At 34.2% G+C, this 22,605-nt stretch overlaps 1 protein-coding gene across 1 annotated transcript; it reads left to right on the plus strand.

Annotated features, from left to right (window-relative positions):
- Positions 1-105: 105 nt before the first annotated feature.
- Positions 106-13,049, plus strand: LOC113396131 (alpha-mannosidase 2). The gene is made up of 20 exons (XM_026633949.2): positions 106-593; positions 704-976; positions 1,883-2,030; positions 2,154-2,328; positions 2,685-2,986; positions 3,237-3,322; positions 3,401-3,501; positions 3,924-4,101; positions 4,871-5,055; positions 5,127-5,300; positions 5,806-6,070; positions 6,225-6,397; positions 6,766-6,984; positions 7,911-8,088; positions 9,721-9,879; positions 10,173-10,325; positions 10,920-11,042; positions 11,598-11,789; positions 12,409-12,522; positions 12,646-13,049. The coding sequence occupies exons 1-20, from the start codon at positions 462-464 to the stop codon at positions 12,802-12,804; spliced, it is 3,489 nt and encodes a 1,162-aa protein (XP_026489734.2). The 5' UTR covers positions 106-461; the 3' UTR covers positions 12,805-13,049.
- Positions 13,050-22,605: the final 9,556 nt, after the last annotated feature.

Genomic DNA, 22,605 nt, shown 5'->3' on the forward strand with positions numbered 1-22,605 from the left:
TGGCATTAATATTAAATGTTCTGAATTATTTTTAGGTAGACTGTGAAACATTTCAAAGATTGACCATTTGTCAACTGGTATAAGATGTTTGCTATTACAAGTTACAAGTTTGACATTTTCTTAAAATGTAAGCAGAACAGCCTCAGTCAAGAATAATAAATAAAATTGCAAAAAAGTTTATTCAGATATTACATTTTATCCGAAAAATACAGAAAAAAAGTATCTTGGTGTAAATATAGTGTATTAAGAAATATGTATATTCGAATAACTATAAAAAGTGGTTGACTATTGTGATTAAATCTTATCAGCCGGAATAATTGATAAAATTAATATTACACTATTATCCACCTTTATAGGAGCCGTGTTCAAGTAACATAGTTTTGACAATTTAACTCTAGCATGTGGCATATAATGAATGACATTGATAAGTTTTATTGACCAAGAGAAGCCAGCAAAGCAATATGAGGATAAGAAGATTGTCTGCCCTGTTTTGGGCGACTTGTATTATAGCATTTATATTTATTCTATATGTTGTAACAGATCTTAGTTTAAAATTGCCTAGTATAAAACCTGCAATGGTGGATCTTGAAGATGTAAGTTTTAAAAAAATATATGTCATTGTAGTCTAGTCAATAGTACAGTTTTATTAAATTCATAATTTATACATAGTGAAAGTAATTAATTAATTAATCAAATATTTTAGAACAAATGGTCTTCATTTGAATCAAAGCTACGAAACATTGAAAACGAACTAAACCAGCATCATGCCGTAGTTGGAGAGATTAAAAGTGCCATGGATCAGATTGTGGAACAATCCCAGGAGTTTCATCCACCACAAATAAGACCTAAGCCCGCACCAAAACAGATAAAAATCAGGGAATTTAAAGTTGTCGGTGATGAACCACCAAGGATGCATAGAAAAATAAATATGTCCTACTGTCCTATTTTTCAAACATCTTCTAAAACAGATGTTCAGGTAAATTTTGTCATATTTTTTATACATATAGTTACAGAATTTTGACTATACAATATTACACTAATTTATATGTTGTATTCATTTGAAATAAACCAGAATTTAGTTTAGATTTTATTAATAAATTAATAGAATAAGATTTAAAACCCATTATTATCGTATTATTAGCTTATTAGCAATAAGCTAATATTTAATATTAAAAAAAACATGTAACAGTAGAAAAATTGTTTGTTGTGTTAGGTTAATAAATAAAACTGTCCTTTTCTATGCCGTGATAATGTTTAATTGAAACAACACTCAGCTAAAAATGTAATTACCTTTATTTTAAAACCTATAAATGGTGTATGTTTTGTAAGTTGTCTTTAATAAAAATAAAATAAAATTAAGTTATGAGTTATAATACTTTGAGGTTCATATATATTATATTGAGATTCAAAAAAATTGTTTGAATTATTAATATGTCATGTAATGTGGTTTTCGTGATGGTAGACTAATCTAATTATACAGAACTACAAATCAACTAATTTTCACATATGTGGACTTAAGAATGACATTTGCTAATTATGTAACTATTATTATATGGAAAGTATTGTGTGTGTGCATATATTTTGGTGTATATTATTTGTGATGTCTTTATTATTTTTTAATATCTGCCTGTGTTAATTAGCTGCCTAGCTTTACATATATATTTTTATTATGTAATGTTCTTCAGCTAAAGATTACTTGAAAGGTTGTTAAAACCATGATATATAAGGGATATGCCTTATGTACAATTCCTTTTTTTGTATTATTTAGGTGTACAAATAACACAATATAATAAAATATTATAAAATTCACAGATAACCTTTTAGTCCTCTTATAGTAATGATTGTGTGCAACAGAATCAACACCATTTTTTTTTTATTGCAGATGCTTTCAATGTATGACAGAATAATGTTTGATGATGTTGATGGTGGAGTGTGGAAGCAGGGGTGGAACATAGAGTATAAAGATAATCAATGGAGTAGTAAAAACAAGTTGAAGGTCTTCATAGTGCCACATTCTCACAATGATCCTGGTAAATATATTGTATAACATCTTAAATATGATATCCAGTATTGGTTTGTTGCAGCAGCAGATTTTTGACATTTTATGAGAAAATACTTTTTTTATCAGTATTAAAAAGCAATAAATTATACAGGGTGGATCAAGACCTTTGAGAACTATTATAAGGCTCAAACAAAGGCTATATTTACAAATATGGTGGAAAAACTCAAGGAAAATGTTGGAAGGAAATTTATTTGGGCAGAAACCAGTTATCTTTCATTGTGGTGGACATCTGATGCAACAGATAAGGAAAAAACTGATTTTCAAAAGTACTACTTAATTTTTTATTAATAAGCTATGTTTATAGTGCAGTACTTATAGTTCTTTGTAGTGCTTTGCGGGCTTAGTATTATTTAATATGTCCGAATAATTATTTTTACATTACTGTGTTTGAAACTTTGATAAATAATCACCAGGATAACATTTCATTATATCTATCCATAGATAGGAAATGAAAATAAAAATTATTTATACAGAGATATTGATATCATACATAACAGATGTATGATAAAAGTCAAATAAGTTATGAGATCATTATGCATTATGGGGTATCAAAAATACATAGCACACATTTGATTTACAACTTTTAATATCAATTTAAGTAAATTGAACATATTTTTTTCAGCTTACTGAAATCAGGGCAAATTGAAATAGTTACTGGTGGATGGGTTATGAATGATGAGGCTAATTCCCACTGGGTATCCAATGCTCAGCAACTAACAACTGGACATCAATGGCTACTTGATAATCTTGGTTACATACCCAAAAATGGCTGGGCAATCGACCCATTTGGGTATTCTAGCAGTCAGCCTTACTTATTGAAGTTGACTGGACTAGAAAATTCTGTTATACAAAGAGTACATTACAGAGTGAAGAAGGAACTTGCTTTGAACAGACAACTGGAGTTTAAGTGGAGGCAAATGTGGGGTAAGCAATATTTCTAGAATTTTCTATTCAACATTAGATACAAAGTGAGTTTTTATGGAATAGCACTGCAGATACCTATCTTTCGAATGTTGCACTGTGTCGTTTTAAACAAAATAAATGTGTATAGCTAATTTGTGCCCTATAGAACTCAAGAATAATGTAGCTTTCTACTAGTTAATTTTTTTAGGATTGGATCATTTGTTCCCGAGATAACATATAAACGGACAAATTTTAACCATTTTTATTTCAGATGGTTCTGGAAAAACCGATATGTTCACCCACATGATGCCTTTCTATTCGTATGATGTTCCTCATACTTGCGGACCGGACCCTAAGGTTTGTTTTCATATACATAGTTTATTCTAAATTTTATCGACAATGTTTCGACATAAAAAAAAAAAAAATAATTTGCAGATCTGCTGTCAATTTGATTTTAAAAGATTGCCCGGGAATGGGGTCACTTGTCCCTGGGGATCACCACCTAGAAAGATTGTCCAGAAAAATGTTGATGAAAGGTAGAGTGAAGTTTTTCTATTTTACTTTTTTCCAAGAACTTTAGAGGGTTTGAAGCAAGCTTGAACTCCAAGGAAGGACTACTTTTTTATGCCTAACACCTGACGACCAACCCCTAAAACTGACTTCGCCCGCGTGTCAGGAGTAGGAATCCCACCCTCTGTCTAACTATTCTGACGATTGGTACCCTTAGTCCTTTTTTGTGCATCTGACTGAAAATATCATATCGATTGAGTAGTTAAGACGTGGAAGCGTAACAAACAAACAGATAAAAAAGCTTTCCCATTTATAACATTGTATATTACGTTTGCCTGCGATCTACCTACAATTTAACCTATAAAAAAATATTTATTTACTATGTTAAGTAACATTAGACTTTTATTAATTATTCATTCATCACATGTTTATGTTCTTGGTGTTTAAGGTCTTTCATGATCTTGGATCAATGGCGTAAAAAGGCCCAACTGTACCGTAGTAATGTAGTCCTCGTGCCACTGGGCGACGATTTCCGCTACGATAGAGCGAATGAATGGGACAATCAGTACCAGAACTATGAAATGATCATTGATTACATAAACAGCAACGAGGCGTGGAATGCAGAGGTGAGTTCGTTTTATATATTAATTTTTATTGATTTGCCGGTTCTTCTCAGATCTGAGGATTTTTTTCCAGCTCATGTTGGGTTTTTGACATTTATAAGCAAATGTAATACTTCTTTATGGAATAAATATTTTTAATTTTAATTTAAGTTCTACAACAAATTGTGTCTGGAGACCCTGCTCTCCGTCGGCCTTCTTCCCCCGACGTAAGCGTAGTAAGAATTTCCCTCGATCTAACTAAATGCAGATAAAATAGTAAGAATGTTCAATACGTATGTTTTACGATTTGAACTACTTACATTGAATAATATTAATATGTATGGTACTAATACTAAAAATGGATTCAGCACTAGAGAAATGACTAGTCTCTCACTAATAATCGACTTAAAATCCCAGGGTATTGGGTACTAATAGCGATTGCGATAGTAGTTCCCTCTCATGGTTCAAAATGGAACATTCCCTTGTATTGAGGGCCTGTCCATTCTCTGTAGACGTGGATATGGATCGTGCACTAATCCACCACCACTTAAAAAGGACTATAACTTTGCTTCTAGGTCTTTCAAAATCGAATGTTTTTTTCGGGCACAAGTGCGATCTGGTCTTCCGCTAAGGCCGTCTTAGAGAAGTTCTACCAGTTATCGTTTCCATCTTGAGACAGAGGTGATGAGTCGCTAGCTCATAACATGAAGGAGAAAGCTGTCATCTCCAACTCGAGATCTATAACGAGAATTTGTTTAACAAACGACTTACTTAACGTAACGCCACTCAACAGGTACAATTCGGCACTCTCCAAGACTACTTCAAGGCGGTGCACGAGGAAATCAAACTGGCCGACTTCCCGGTGTTGACGGGCGACTTCTTCACGTACGCCGATCGGAACCAACACTACTGGAGCGGATACTACACGTCGCGGCCTTTCTACAAAAGAATGGACCGAGCGCTGCTGGCCTACGTGCGGTGAGTTTCGAAGCGGCGGAGTCGACGCCGACCCGAGTGCGAAACGACTACGAGCCCGTCCGCGTCCGCAGGGCGGCCGAGGTGATAACGGCGCAGGCCAGCTCGTCGCGCTCCGTGAGCCACATCACGTCGCTGCAGCTGCGCGACCGCGTGGAGCACGCGCGGCGCGCGCTGGCGCTGTTCCAGCACCACGACGGCGTGGCGGGCACGGCGCGCGACGACGTGCACGAGGACTACGCGCGCAAGTGAGTCGCTCTCGCAAGAATGTACCGATGCTGTACGTGCTAGGCTTACTGTGTCTGTCTGTCTGTTGCTCATTCACGGACAAAGCACTGAAACGAATTTGGTGTGAAACAAGCTCGAACTCTGAGAAAGGACTTTTCATGCCAAATACCTGACGATCGACCCCTAAAATACGAACGAAGCCGTGGGCGACAACTTGTATTATATATATGTAATTGTATTTAACTGACACAACTTGGTATTTCAAATGTTGAAAAAGAGTAACTACTGAGTTTCATACCGGTTCTTCTCGGTAGAATCTACATTCTAAACAGGTGGTAGCTTTACTTTTAATAATTTTTTAAAATTACGACTCTGGCTGTTCGTAAAAGCCTACTTGAATAAAGTATATTTTGATTTTGCTCGACCGTCCACGCTTCCAAAACCTAACACTTTCGCGTATGAAGATTTATATGTATGTATGTTACATACCTGTTATATTTTTAAATCTGTGGTTTATCTTTATAGAATGTTAACAGCCATCAAATACAGTCAATCGGCGATCCAGCAAGCGGCATACTATCTTTTGAAGCAACCTGCGATCCAGGACCAGACACAGGAGGACGTGTACTTCGACGTGGACGATATCTGGCGGAAACACGACGAGATTCCGTCCCGGATAACTATCGCCTTGGACCCAATGTCGCCCTCGAGGCGGCTGCTGTTTTATAACGCATTGGCGTTTAAGAGACACGAAGTTGTGACCGTAATCGTGTCCACGCCGCACGTTGAGGTAAGATTGGTTGTTATGACAATTTTGCTATGTTTTTTTTTAGTACTTTACTAAAATAAAATAAATAAGTGATAAAAATTTATTCACATAAAAAGGATTTTATATTTAAAAATCTCAACCGTTTCGAAAAAACCCTATTTTGTATGTTAACTAGGTCTTTGACCCCGATGGCAGCCCGATAATGGCTCAAATATCACCCGTGGTAGCTGGAGAGAAACGTCTCGGCTTCGCAGCGAACAAGTTTCAGCTGTCCTTCCCGGTGGTAGTGGACGCGTTAGCTATCACCGTCTACAGCGTGTCGCTGCGAGACAACATGGCCATCAATAAGTATGTGAAAAACAGTAACTTTGTATCTGCTATCAAGAAGTATATATGCTTACAAAAAGTTGAATGAATAAAATGAAGAAGTGTTCTTGGTAGTAGGGCTTCGTGCAAGCACATTTGGGTGAGGTATAAGTCACTCATTATATACCGCCAAGCAGCAATACTTGGTATTGTTGTGTTCCGGTTTGAAGGGTAATTGAACCTGTGTAATTACAGGCACAGCATAATTACGCCCTAAGGTGGCGCATTGGGGATGTAAGCAGCGATTAAAATTTCTGATGGTGTCAATGTATACAGGCAGCAGTGACCACTTACCGTCTAGTCCGAGTACCTTTATTCATAAAATAACAAAATAGTGTGCACGTCCATAGATACACGTCGTACTCGCGCGTGCGCATCTACAACGCGGACTACTGGTCGGTGGAGCTGCCCAAGATGTTCGCGGTGGAGCAGCCGGCGGCGCGGCTGGCGGACGACGTGACGATGCAGGCCGGGAACAGCTCGCGGGTCGTCGCCACCATGAACGGGCTGCTAAAGGCCGTCGTCACGCCCGACGGCCACACCATGCCCGTCCATATGGATTTTGTTCAGTGAGTAACATTAACATAAAAACCTTATAATACTCGATAACGTTTATTTACATTTGCCAATTATTACATTTATAATTCGACTGAAGATAAGGAGCTCTGTCCATGTACATATAGCTGAGTCTTAAATTATTATTAATACGACTCGCTCGTCACCTTCTGTACGTTGAAGGTATTTCATCAGAAGTCTTCACGCTGGAGGTAACCTTATACTACATCCTACAACTAAAACTAAATTATATAATATATAATTAATATAATAAATAAACATACATACATATATATATATATATATAATCGCACATATCAATTCATACATCACACAGTCATATAAAAATATAAACACAATTTAATAATAAATAAATTAAATATCATAGCTATCGTATCGCATCGCTTCATCGCTGCTTACACTGGAACGCGATGCTTAGGCACCACTATAGCGATCCTTTTGTTCTCGCGCGGCTGCGTATGCGGCGTTTTTTACCTGTGCTTGACGCTGAAGGCTTGTCGCTTTATCTATTATATTCGTTATTAGTTTGCTTATAGTTCTATCCTGTATTCTATCTTTCCACTGTGCTATAAACTTTTTCTTCTTGTGCTTATCTTGTGTTTAACACTGCGAACTGTGTAACCGTTTCTATTCTTGCACAATCTATTCTATGGTTTTCTTATGTGTTTCAATAAACACATTTAAAGTGAGTTGGACTTTGATTTGGCTATTCGTAACAACACACGAACATTACACACCGACCACCAAAGCGCAAATGTCGACTACAAATATTAAAAGTTTCAAACCAACTGTTTGAATATATAAATCTAAAGTTTGTTTATCTTACCAACTTTCATTGGAATATATCATTGGCCTGTTAGAAATAGTTTTTAATAAATAATATTATTTTAGCTATTAACCATTTAATTAACATTCGTAGATATGATACTCAAAAAGCTCAAGATAACAACAGTGGAGCGTATCTGTTCATCCCGGACGGTCCGGCGACGCCATTCAAATCCGACCCGTTCCCGGAGATTGTGATCACGGAAGGGCCGTTCAAAGCTACGCTTTATTCAGGACTGGTGGGACCTAAAGCTGCTGAAGTATTACTTGCGGTGAGTTAGTGATACTAATTCTTATATTAAAGGTATTTTTTCGTTATTACTCAATTTTATTTATACCGGCAATAAACTTCAATATAGACTGCGTTTTTTTTTATTTAAAATAGGTAGGCAGACTGGCAGACAGACCACCTCATGATAAATGTAGTAGTAATTGTCGGTGACGTGATTAGTAGTAAATTTGGTTCGTCTACATTGTATTCATAATGTGTTATTTTGAGAGTACATTGAAACAATATACTAATTATTTATAAATGTCTCACTACTGGACTCTCCTTATTACGAGACAGCTATTAGGAGATAGAGAGAAGGAAGGTACACATGTGGCAGATTTTCATCCGACACACTGATTACCTCACAATGTTTTCTTCCACCGCCGACCACGAGATGAACTATAAAGACAAATGAATATAAACTCTATGAACTCTATGAATATCGGAGGCGATTATTTTATACTCTCAGGCGTTACTAGTAAACTGTCTATTGTCTCATCGAAACTAGAATATTATTTAATTTAATCAGAATACATATTTCCATTAAGTGTCAAGATAAAATATCAAAACTCACTTATAATATATATTTTATTGTCATTTATAACCACTTGACAGTCGATGCGTAAAACAATAATTAATTCTCTCGATAGGCTGCGTCTACAAGTCACGATAAGCACACAAAGTAACCGTCGTTCTGAATTACGTCGTAGTATTTCTATAACAAATGTTTACGATAAGAATTTTAATGAATGATGCTTACTTAGCATTAACCATTACAACCTTAAACATAATAATCTCAAACAAAATTAAAAAAAACTCAATTGAATATTATTTTAAATTAGGGTCACATTTCACCCTCTTACTAAAACGGTTGAAATGGGATTTAATCCGCAAAAAAAGTGACATTTATGGACTTACGCAGTATCAGTACCTTCAGCTTTCGCTACTTACATTGGAATCAGAGTAATGTATGTGATGTTGTCCAATATTTATTTATTTATTATGTATATTCACAATGAAATATACAATCTTTGTATAGACACGAGGAGGATAATAAATAATACATATTACTGAATACAAGATTATTATATTGTAGCACGACGCAGTATTACATTGTAATTAATATGGCGGAAAAGAGTAACTACCGAGCTTCTTGGCAGTTCTCGGTATAAACTACTTTCCGAATTGGCGATAGCTTCACTTTTAATAAAACAATGTAACACGACGCTTCAAAAGAGCCTTTATGAGCCCTCTTGAATAAAGAATATTTGGATTATGTACGTCACACTGGCTCACTCGCCCTTCAAACCGGAACACAACGATACTAAGTATTGCTGCTTGGCGGTAGAGTATGACATGATGAGGGGACGTTACCTTCCCAAACAGACTTATACAAAGGCAATGTTAATATAAAAAAAAATCTATTTCGAATATTTTTGTACATCGTTTGCAATAAATCTCCAGTGTAACCGAAGGCACTAGGGACCTAACATCTTAGTTCACAAGGCTGGTGGCGGGATGATTAATATTTTTATGGTAGGATGGTAATTACCATCAGATGTCTCATTTGTCAGACAGCCAACCGAATTTAAATAAAATTAATGTATTCTACAATCAACTCATCCATCCTCAGATCTCAGTGTACAACAACCCGTCGCTGCCGCACGCGGAGCTGGAGATCAGCAACACGCTGCTGATCGACCCGCAGGTGGACGACCTGGAGCTCGCGATGCGTTTCTCCACCCCCATCAAGAACGGAGACATCTTTTACACGGACCTCAATGGAATGCAGGTGAGTTTCAATTTTAGCTGAGTTATGAAATATATTATTATTACCAGATACTCAAAACCTCCAGGTGAGCAGAGGAGGTATCTAATCATCCCGGAAGGTGCTGCGGGTCTGCTTTATGAGCAAAAGTATCACCGATCGCTTTCAAATATCAGAAATTACAATCTCGTATGTCCTACTTAGACTTTGTTTATAATAAAAATGGAATGCGGTTCCGATTCTATATCAAAATTCCTCGCCGAACAAGTCCGACCCCGTCCGACTTCCGTTCCATACATATACGGTATATGTTACAGATGATTAAGCGCCGCTACTTCGAGAAGCTCCCGCTGCAGGCGAACTTCTACCCGCTGCCGGCGGCCGCCTTCCTGCAGGACGGCGGCGCGCGCCTCACGCTGCTCACGTCCACGCCGCTCGGCGCCGCCGCGCTGCGCAGCGGCCAGCTGGAGGTGCGCTACGTGACACAGGCCACACGATACTTTCTTCCTTCAAGGAAAAAACACCACACACACACACACACCGTACTACACCCAACTATAAAAAATAGTTAAAAGTATAAATAACTAAGTGTAAATATTCGAAATCCGTTGTTACATTTTTGAGAAATAAAACAAATACTTTCTACTTTCTTTCCTGGGCGCGCTCCCTTGGTCTTGACACACTTGATGACCACGAGACGAGGGATGGGTGATATTATTGTAGGAAAGGAGAAGGATAATCGATCGTTACACTACTAGCTAACTTTAAAGCACGGCGCGCGATACCCACGTTGCTGCCGTGGACCGCGCTCACACGAAACGGAAGGAGTCAAAAGAAGGATACACAATTCTTATGGAAACACTGTTTCCATAATAATTATGTACCCTTGTACATAATAACGTATACTTATAAAGACGTAGATTACACCGTAAGATTACACCATTAAAAGAATCATAGACACTGGTCATGTAAGTTTTGAAAAATCGATGCAGATGCAGAGAAACTTCCTACCTTTGCAGTCGGTTAGTAAATAAACGTGTATTTCATAAAGGATCCGTTCTCAGGTGATGCAGGACCGCCGCCTCAGCCGCGACGACAACCGCGGCCTCAACCAGGGCGTGCTGGACAACGTGCGCACTCGACACACCTTCCGCCTGCTGCTCGAGCGCGTCCCACAAGTCTGCGCGGTACTGACACGTGATGACGCGAGATTCCGGCCCAGAAAAAGTGCTCTGTCTATTCCTTCATTCTCATAATCCGATGGGACGAACCTGACTTGACCTTGAAGAGATCAACCACAGGACCGACTTGTGGCTTTACTTGATTTCTAAGGCATAAATCCCGTGAAAGTCGTGGCACCGGCAGCTTGCATGACTTCGAGCTCCTACTGAGAAATTCTCGATAAAAAACCTTTCTTGAAAACTTTTTACGGACTTAGGAAGATCTAAGGACTTCGGGATTTGTGCCCTTTTTAGCTAGACACTAGACAATCGAGCAGTGAAACTTTAGATTTCTAATACTTAGCTTTATACTATTTACCATAGAACACTTTGAATCAGTGATTGTTATTCCAATAAAATAATTAATTTATACTTTGATAAAATTCCATGTCATATATATGTAATTCATTATTATATGACCCGAAATTTATATGTATTAGCCCGTTTTGAATATGTAAAGTATTTTATAATGGATTTGAAGTAGTTCAAGGTCGACTAAAAGTAATGTTTGTTATTTTCCAGTCGAAATCTCCCGAGCAGACAAGCGAGTACCTGACCCTGGGCGCGCACGTGTCGCAGCAGATGTTGCTGCAGCCGCTGATCACGATGCACTACAGCGCCAACGAGAACTCGCCGCGGTCCTCGTACTCCCGCTCCCTCGTCAGCGCTCCGGACGTCGTGTTGGCAGCTTTCCACTCTCATATAGCGACCAAAGTGAGTTAGACTTTCCTTGTACAATACATTAAGTTTCACGTAGATTAGTAACATTGGGCATATATGGCCAATTAGTTGGTAATCATAATAACTGTTTATGAAAGTATTAATTAGATATAAATAAGCAATTTGCTTATTACTCCTGAGCTAACTATCTCAATATTTTTATTGATATCCTAGAAACCATCGGCTTAATATTAACAGAATCTATACATATAATAAAATTGGAGTGCCTGTTTGTAGTACTAAAATAACCGCTTTTTACTAAATGCAAATGCAAAATATGTATGTATGTATACACGGTACATATACCAAAATAACATTTTTTGTCTATCTGTCTGCTTGTGCCGTCTAATCTCTTGAACGGCTGGACCAATTTTGACAGGACTTTTGTCTGGCTGATAGCTGATGTAATAAGGAGTAACTTAGGCTACGTTTATTCTAGAATTATACATATATAAAATAATAATAAAGTCACGCAAGCAAAGTCGACGTGGATGTCTTTTACTATCTTTCTGAGGCCAAAATCATAAATTATCGTAGTCTCATTTTTCACTAATTATGTTTTTAAATAAATATTTTTTATCCCTAAATAATATAGTATTTTTGTTTAATCCAGAATAAAGACGGCGCCACACACCACGGCATGGGTATGACCTTCCAGCGAGTACATTTGGACACTTGCTACGGCAACAAGGCAGTTGAGAAGTGGTATCCACTTAGCGAGGGACAGGTACAATATTCTTAATTACTTGAGTTTAATCCTTTCCTTTAAGATGTGTAGAATGCTTATGTCAAATTTATTTAAGTTATTGCCTTTAATATTTTATTTATTAAATATTTTTTAAATTTCCAGATACCATTGACAGATATGGTGGACGTACAGCCAGATCAGATATTCGATAGTTCTTTGACATTCGTCCACGTAAGGAACCCGGTACCAGAAGCATTTATCGCGCTATGTCCGATGGAAATACGATCTGTCTTCATCAATCAAACGTTAAAACGCGCCTAAAACTTAATTAGTAACAAATACTATTCAATGGATAAGGTGTAAATTATTGTACCAAATTTTAGGCAATGTTTATTATATACTTAAAAACAAAATTAGAAAGTAAATAAGACAATTTAAAATAAATGTCATTCTTAAATACACATCTGTTATTTAAGTACGTGCTTATATAAGTATAGAAAATATTACTTATTGTTGATGTAATCTTGGAATGTTCTTAATAATAAAGTATATAATATAGTCTATTCCAATCATAAAAGGACGTAAGTTACATAAACAACATTTGACATTAAATTGACGCGATATCATTGGTCGAGAGGTTGAATTGTCTATGATATTCGTTATTTGAAAAATGGCGTTTTGAACGTCGACAAACTGTTATCGGAATTTTGTAAATAAAATTAAAGCTGATATTAATAGTTAAAGTTAATAGTAAAGATATATTATTCGAGAACAGTTAGTAGCGTACAATACAGCTGAGCTGCAAATCGCGTGACATACGTAAATATAAGGTTTGTTAATCTTTAATCCTTCTTCGATTGGAATAGACTATAGCACCAAGTAGTTATTCTGTATAAAGCGACTTAAATCAATTTAAAAATATTACTAGAAATTAACTTTAATATGCCACATCTATATACTTCTGTACTTGTACTAACGCACAATAAATCAAATCATTATATATTATATAAATCAGACACACATTTAATGAATTTGTATATATAATAATATATTCAAATTAAACTAATTTTAATAGTAAAATTAAAACTGTATGTAACGCGTCCATATACACAATAATAATTTATTTTATTTTGTTATATTCTTTCGTTATTAAATTGCATATTATAAGACGGCATAATATTTTGCTATAATAATTATTAAAATATGTACTATATTTTATAACAATTGTATATTTTATAACTAATCCGAATTTCAGATCAGTATCTATCATATATGCTTAAATATTATCTTGTAAGATAGTGGATAAATTTCATTATTGTTACTAATAGGCTATTTGACTGGTTTTTAAAATACACTTTATACTATTTAGTAGAGGTTAAGGAACCCAGAAAAAGTTGTGTTTTTTTTTAATTCTAGTACATATTTGCTGAAAAATATCAAATTAAAAATTCTATATTTAAATAGCGCGCGAAAACGCTACTTAGACAATATGGCGCTGCAATGGGGTCGGTGACGTCACGGGCCTGTATTGTAATCTGTGGCGTATATAATCCACATCAGCAGGCGAAAGAGATTATCAAGCAAATGACGTCATCATAAACCCGACCAATCAGGAGCGTTTTGTGTCACGTGACAAACGTTTAAAAAAAATGCATATTTATTTATAGATTTTTGAATAAATTCATTATTATTTTCAACTTTCGTTAATAAATAACCATTTTTAAACTTATAATATATACTAATTACAATAATTGATACTTTATTTTTCGCATTGTCAAATAGCCTATTCAAAGAAAGAGTTGTTCTATCCCCGAATAATTTGTAATACTGTGTCTTTCACTTGTCTCGTCACGAAATACATCTTATATCTAGTGATTGGTTACACCTTGCCGGTGTTAGACGTTTATTTAAAATTGTTATAGTGCCACTGTCTTTGAACGAAGGTGACCCTTTAACATCAGATGGAACATCTCGTTCCGAAATAATTCAGATAAATTGAATTATTACTAATGTTTGATCTCTTTATCTTTATAGATCACAATCTTATTGTTTTGTTATGAAATGTAATGTTAAGATAATTTTTTTCTTAATTTGATTCATTTGGCCAAGTGCTAAGATTGAATTGATTGAATTGATAAATTTTCAAAAAATATATAATACTTGTATATATTATAGTTTCGACATGTACTTGATACTTTGTAAATATAAATTAAATATAAAAAATGTTTCATTTAAATGAATTCATCAAATACAGAAATATGGTCTACACCGTTAAGTGACATATCGACACAGATAAGGCGAAGGTAATAAAAATATTAAAAAAACAGACGCATCAAAAGCGCCTTTTTGAATATTCAAGGAATTTCATTTAAAAAATATACCAGCCCTAACGAATCTTCTTTACATAGTATAAAACAAAGTCGCTTTCTCTGTTCCTATGTCCCTTTGTACGCTTAAATCTTTAAAACTACGCAACGGATTTTGATGCGGTTTTTTTTTAATAGATAGAGTGATTCGAGAGGAAGGTTTTTGTATATAATACATAGACAATATAGTTAAGTAACACTGATAATTTTAAAAGTTTCTAATGTGATGTCGTAAATTTATACATTTTTTGCGCTTACATTGTAAACGCTGGCTGAACCCTACTAGATAGATCAAAATAATGTACTACAGAATTGTACACCTCAAAAATATCTACAAAAAATTCCGCGATGGTATGTGTCTATCTGTTAGTGATAACCCGCAATTACATTTTTTGTCATTTATTTTTTGCCACAAGTATTGGCTAATTTTCGAAGCGATTTTAACCTATACAGCAATAATCCTTATCCAATGAAATACATTGTTCATTTAATATCGATCTATATGGCTCTTTACAGCATATGATTTAAATGAATATTTTCGAAGATATTACAGATTTAAAAATTGCGGAACGTAGCGGTGGTACCGGCCGGCCGGGGCGGCGGGAGCGTGCCTATAAATAGCGCGTCGGAGGCCGCGGTTCTCACTTCTCACTGTAGCACTTTGAATTTAGCAGCGATCGGACGCGGTTATTATCGGAGCTCCCTAGCGAGCTATACTATATATACTAATATTATAAATGCGAAAGTAACTCTGTCTGTCTGTCTGTCTCGCTTTCACGCCAAAACTACTGGACCGATTTAAATGAAATTTGGTACACAAATAGTCTAAGAGTCATGTTAGAAGATTCCAGCGAAAGTGACGATTTATTAAAATTAAGAGCGCCTATTCCAATTGCCTGTTCTCAGTTTCTGTAATTTTATGAGCATGCGTATGCGTGTATAATTACAACTACCTTAGTCAATTCAATCGATATAAAGCATGATCAATCAGAAAGCATCTGAAAAATAGAATTTCGTTATAGTTGAATAAGTTTACTAAAAGTTAAAATAAATACTCAGTCAAATTCAGTTGACGACCTCAGTGCTCGAGTAGTGTGTACACCGGTTTTCATGGGTACGCCACTCCGAGATCCCGAGTTCGATTCCCGGCCGAGTCGATGTAGAAAAAGTTCATTAGTTTTCTATGTTGTCTTGGGTCTGGGTGTATGTGGTACCGTCGTTACTTCTGATTTTCCATAACACAAGTGCTTTCGCTACTTACATTGGGATCAGAGTAATGTATGTGATGTTGTCCAATATTTATAATTATATATTATCAATAATACATAAAGGTCATTTTATACATTATTATTAAAAATTCGATCAAAACGTCTTAGCCACGCTATACGTATATTTTACGTATAGCCTATTCAAATGGGGCCATTCATTTATTACGTAAGACGATTTAGGGGGAGGGGGTCGACCATGTCTTATGTTTTCTTACAAGGGGGTGGAAAGGAGTAATTCTTACGTAAGATCAAAAAAATGCTCAAAGTTAAAATTATTTGAAAAAGGTTCGATTGTCGAGGTTCGCTCGGATACGTATAGGTATAAAACAATATTTCCATTTCCATGGCAACGGCCGGGCCAAAAAAATAAGTATCTTTGAAATTACAAATAAATATTTCAAAAAATTGATTCCTTGAAACATAAACACTAGAATAAACTAAACGTTTATTCATTTTTTCCTTTAGATTCTTACGTAATAAATATTAAACAGGGAGGAGGGGGCTATTCTTATTTTTTCTTATAATATTAAGGAGGGCGTCAAAAACAAGCGAAAATAGTCTTACGTAATAAATGAATAGCCCCTAATATATTCAAACATGAATTACAGACATTAAAACGAAGTAACAGATAAAAAACAATTAGGTAACAGTTATAAAAGACACATGAAATTATTCAAATACTTTATTCAAAGCTTCCATTACAAACATATTAACAATGCAAATATTTAACCGTCATTAATTCTAAAAACCGATAAATTATAAAAATTCTAATGACTAAAATAATGAATTATCACAGCTACTCTATACAATTAAGAAAGCTAACTATCACGTTTTCATGTATTATCTATGACGCGCAACCATGGTCCATTCAAAATATTTTAATATTTTTTATCTTTCGTTGCGAAAAACAAAATAAAAAAAAATGTGTTTGTACTATTATAGAAAAAAAAACTTAATTAATTGACATTCGAAATAAAAAAAGATTTGTCTATTAATACTATATAATATATTTTAATTAATAAATAAAAATACTTTTATAATAACATTGTTAATGGCAAATAATACGGCAGTAGTCTTGTGGAATAATTTAAGAACATATAGAAAAAACAAAATTCAAACGATTCGCTACACAAGTAAAATAATATTACCAAATTTAATTTAATTTAAATAGCGTAAAAAATTGCTTGTTTTCTTCCCCTCGTACGTATAGTCATCAACTGTATACTATTTAATATATTAGTAACATAATCTAATAATTAAAAAAACATACGAGTTACGACTTCATTGTTCATATACTTCGACAACCGTTTCACAATAAATTCATAAACCAAATAAAATACGGTTGATATTTAACTTAAAATTATTATGTGGAATTAAAAACATTAAATTTCATATGGAAATTAAAACAAATTTACTTTTATCTATACTGAATTTTAAATAATAAAAACAATTTATATCATGTCTGTTACAAAGAAAGCTTCCGGTTCGGAATGTAGATAAATTAAAACTCCAACAATGAATAAAATTACACAGCACATCGATATATGATTTTACGAACCAAATAACACAGATATTTTTAAATAACTGCAAACTAAATGTAAAAATAATACTATGGTAACAATAATCATTTAATTAAACCCAGGTACAAAAAATCTTTACCTTTACCATCTCTACGAAGTAAATCTAGAAAAGTCTAGCATTCCAAAATATGCATAATATTAATAAGTACCCGTCTCGATCATCTTAATCTAGGACGTGTCCGTGGAAGGCGAAGAATACCACAACGTGAGAACACGCACACGCACGTTGAAGAATAAGCTTTTCATTTATATTCTACCGCCAAACACCATTACTCAGTATCGTTGTGTTCCGATTTGAATGGGAAGTGAGCCAGTGTAACCACAGGTACAAGGGACATAACATCTTAGTTCCCAAGGTTGTTGGCGCATTGCCGATATAAGGATTTTTTTAATGGTTAATATTTCTTACAGCGCCAATGTCTATGATCGGTGGTGACCACTTACCATCGGGTGGCCCATATGCTCGTCCGCCAAATTATACCATAAATAGTAATATAACTAGCGAAATGTGTGCACAGGTTGCCTTTATTATTTCATAGCTTGCCGCTCTCGAGGCACAAGATCAAAATCAATATTATTCATTCAAGGCTCGTAGAGCACTTTTGAATCGTCACGTTACTTCTATCGAATTAAACGTAAAGCTACCACCTGTTCTGAAAGTAGATTCTACCGAGAAGAACCGGCAAGAAAGTCAGTAGTCAAGACTTTTGCGTCATTTTAATTACAGAGTTTATATCAATAAAGTATAATTAAATATATATAAGATTTTTTCTTGTATTCTTTTTATTAGGACGACACAGTTAATGAAACACAATTGAGTTTCTCTGTAAAAAGAGATTTATATGTTTAATTTTACAATAAGAAAGAATAAAATAAAATTTTGTATTTACCTACGAATTTTTACAAAAATAATATTTACATACCTGTAAAAAGAGAAACGACATTTAATGTTTATTTATTAACAATGTCTGTTCCTAAATCACAAGATACTTTATACTTTACTTTATACAATTACGAGATTGATAATATTTTTCATAATTATATTTTTTATAATTTAGTTGTCATGTCACTGCGCGTTCGATGACGGTTGATGCGCGGAATTCAAATTAAAGAATAATACATTTTTTCTTTACATCTCCCCCCCTCCGTAAAGAAAGTCAGGTGAAGATGTTTTTTCATGCACGGTCTTTAATCGTAGATAGGAGCTGGTGTTAGCTTTGAAATGTGGAAAAAAGTGGACTCTGATCTCTTATGTTCAATATTTATTTTGTAAATTGAGTTTGAAATTTTTTGTAAAATTTTGTACGGTCCAAGTTTCAATTCATCAAGCTTCTTTCGATTCAGTTTATTTCCATTTTCTATAAAAACAATATCACCGACTTTGAACTCTATATGTTTTCTATTTTTATCGTAAATTTTCTTGTTATAATTATGTGATTTGATTGTATTTTCTAAAGCTTTTTCCCTAGCCTGGATTAAATCATGGTCAGTCTTCTTCTGTTTCAGCTCATTTGGCAAAATCGTAACATCTGTACCATAAAGTAGGTATTTAGGAGCATATCCAGTAATAGTATGCTCCGTTTCATTGTATTTTTGCACACAGTTGTGGGCTATAGTCGTCCATGCCATTTTAGTGTCATGTTCATTTATCTTGCACCGGATTTTATTAACCAATGTCTGGTTTAATCTCTCATTTAAGCCATTTGAAAAAGGAGAATTCACTGCTGTAAAAATTATGGGAATATTTTTTTCATCCAAAAATCTTTTAAATTCCTTAGAATTGATACCTGGGTATTGGTCTGATAGTATTAATTCAATACCATCACTTTCTGTACAGTTTCTTATTAATTTAATGAAGTCATTAGCATTTTGAGTACTTGATGTTAGAATATACGCGTACCTGGTGAAATGATCTAATAAAAGATGTAAATATTTCTTTGTTGATCTGGAACCTCCGAAACCTCCAATGGTATCAATAGAGCATATCTGAAAAGGTTTTGTGGCGGGACCCAAGTGGGACATCAACCCATATTTAATTTGTCCTCTTGATTTATTCTTTAAGCATACTGTACAACTTTCACAGATTTTTTTTATGTTTTTAGTCATATTTTCTGCTGTATACACTGAGCTAATCATTCTCTGCATTTGTTTAATTCCTATATGCCCCAGATCTGTATGTACACTTTTCATGAAATCTATGCTAAATTCCTCTGATATAATAATTTTTTCTTTCTTCCTTACTTTTTTGTAGTAAACATTTTGTTTTTTCATTAACTTGTTTTTTCTGCATCGTATATATTCATTATTAACCTGGTCTTTTAGAATATCTTCTAGTGTTATTATATTAACTACTTTTAACTGTTCCTCTGAGTTTTCATTTGGCCCAAGTACCGGGTTTCTGCTTAGACAATCAGCTTCAATGTTGTATCTTCCTGGCGAATATTTAATTTCGAAATCATATTGTGATAAGTAGTATGTTAGATCTCCTAATTCTTCGTCTGTTCTAGATCTTATGTTCATATTTTCCAATGGTTTGTGATCAGAAAATACAGTGAATTTCCGACCTATCAATAGATGTTGCCAATACTTTACACATTCCTTAATTGCTAGACATTCCAGATAGATGGCTTTCTTCCTTTTCTGTACTTCAGTCAATTTTTTCGAAAAGTACGCTACTGGTTTTTCTTCATTGTTATTTTGTGGTTGTTTTAGTACTGCTCCTACTCCTAATATACTAGCATCTGTGTATATATGAATAGGTAGGTTTGGGTCAAAGATTGTTAATATCGGTTGAGAACATAATATTTGTTTCATTTCATTAAATGACTCCTGACATGCATCAGTCCAGTCAAAGGTTTGTCCTTTTCTCAAAAGGTTATGCAATGGTTCCAACTTAATGGCTATATTTGGCACATATTTATGATAAAAATTTATTTTTCCCAAAAATTGCCTCACATTCTTTTGAGTTTTAGGAGTCGGGAAGTTTTTTATTGATATTAAGTTATCTTTCAGTGGTCTGACTGAATTATTTTGTATTATGTGACCCAAGTATTTAACTGTATCAGCTGCAAATGTGCATTTAGAGAATTTTAGTTTTAAGCCTTCGCATTTTATTGCTTCAAAGAGTTTTTCCAAATATCTGATATGATCCGAGAAAGTTTCTGAGAAAATTAAAATATCATCTATGAAACATACTGCGAAATCTCCAAGCTTGTGTTTCCGTATTATATTACACATTATTCTCTGAAATATAGCTGGGGAGGTTTTCAAACCAAATGGCAAACAGGTCCATTGATAGTGTCCCTCCTGCGTCACAAACGCAGTTTTGTGTCTATCTGTGATACGTAAAGGAATTGACCAAAACGCTGAGTTTAGGTCCAGCGTTGAGAAAAACTTGCAATCTCTCGTCTTTAGTATTAGGTCGTCAATAAGAGGGAATGGTTGTGATTGAGGCACAACAATTTTATTTAAGTCTCGAAAGTCGATGCACAATCTTGATCTTTTGTTTTCATCTCTTTTATAAGCTAATGTGACTGGTGCTGCGAATGGGCTATATGATTCTTCTATTATATTTCTTTCCAATAATTTTGCAATTTGATCTTCAATCTCCTTCTTATCTTCTATTGTGCAACGATATGGTCTTTTGGAGCAATATTTTTCTATAAGTAGATCAATGTGTGCTTCATAACCTGTTACCTGTCCTATGTCATATTTGTCCTTTGCAAACACAGACTTATATTTCGAAATTAATTTATCAATCATGGCCTGTTTTTGAAAGTCTAAATGATTTATGCAAATTTTGAACTTTTCTTCAAGTATGTCTTCATTGAAGTTTATTAAATTATCATATTTAATCTCTTTAGAGACTATATCTATTTTGTCTGTTTCCTTGGAAACTATTTCACTTCTTTTTATAGGTAATTTCTGCGTAATTTTTAAGTTTTCGTTTTGAACTAGGTAAAATTCTTTTATACAATCAAGACCCACTAAAAAATCATAATCGAAATTTTCCTTGTCTATTACGAAAACATTCATTTTTTTTTCCACATCAAAGATGGCTATATCAAGTGTTATTACTCCATTTGCCTTTTTAACGCCATTAATCGTTTTTAAATTAGTATTGTTGCAATGACTGGTTTCCTTATTTTTTATTTTTAACAATTTAGAATTTATTAACGAAACGTTAGACCCAGAGTCATAGATTCCAGACACTTCAACATTTTTATTCAGTACTAATTTCACTTTGATCAATGGCGGTACTATTAGTTTTTTGGATCTTCACACTGCAATTCACATTCCAATTCTGAATTATTAACGAGCTTTACTTGCTTTTTATCTTTTTCAGTATTTGAATTTGTTTTAAACCAGCAAGAATCTTCTGAATGATAGCGTACGCCTTTATTTAATTTTTCACAAATGCTACATTTTTTTTTCTCTGGCTTAGTATCTTCTTTCTTCTTGATAAATTTTCTTCTTGAAACTAAATGTTCTAATTTTCCAAGTTCACTAAACAAATTTTTTGTTTCTACGATTTGGTCTTTGAAACACAATTGAGTTTCTCTGTAAAAAGAGATTTATATGTTTAATTTTACAATAAGAAAGAATAAAATAAAATTTTGTATTTACCTACGAATTTTTACAAAAATAATATTTACATACCTGTAAAAAGAGAAACGACATTTAATGTTTATTTATTAACAATGTCTGTTCCTAAATCACAAGATACTTTATACTTTACTTTATACAATTACGAGATTGATAATATTTTTCATAATTATATTTTTTATAATTTAGTTGTCATGTCACTGCGCGTTCGATGACGGTTGATGCGCGGAATTCAAATTAAAGAATAATACATTTTTTCTTTACATATATATAGGTACATATATATATATATAGCACAAGCTC

Source organism: Vanessa tameamea, chromosome 19 (assembly GCF_037043105.1).
Source record: "Vanessa tameamea isolate UH-Manoa-2023 chromosome 19, ilVanTame1 primary haplotype, whole genome shotgun sequence".
Taxonomy (NCBI): Eukaryota; Metazoa; Arthropoda; class Insecta; order Lepidoptera; family Nymphalidae; genus Vanessa; species Vanessa tameamea.

Excerpts from the sequence above, each read along its gene's own strand:
- LOC113396131 (XM_026633949.2), top strand. The coding sequence starts at position 462 with ATGAGGATAAGAAGATTGTCTGCCCTGTTTTGGGCGACTTGTATTATA. Across the intron at positions 594-703 it reads CAATGGTGGATCTTGAAGAT|AACAAATGGTCTTCATTTGA; the intron begins GTAAGTTTTAAA and ends CAAATATTTTAG. Across the intron at positions 11,043-11,597 it reads GCGTCCCACAAGTCTGCGCG|TCGAAATCTCCCGAGCAGAC; the intron begins GTACTGACACGT and ends GTTATTTTCCAG.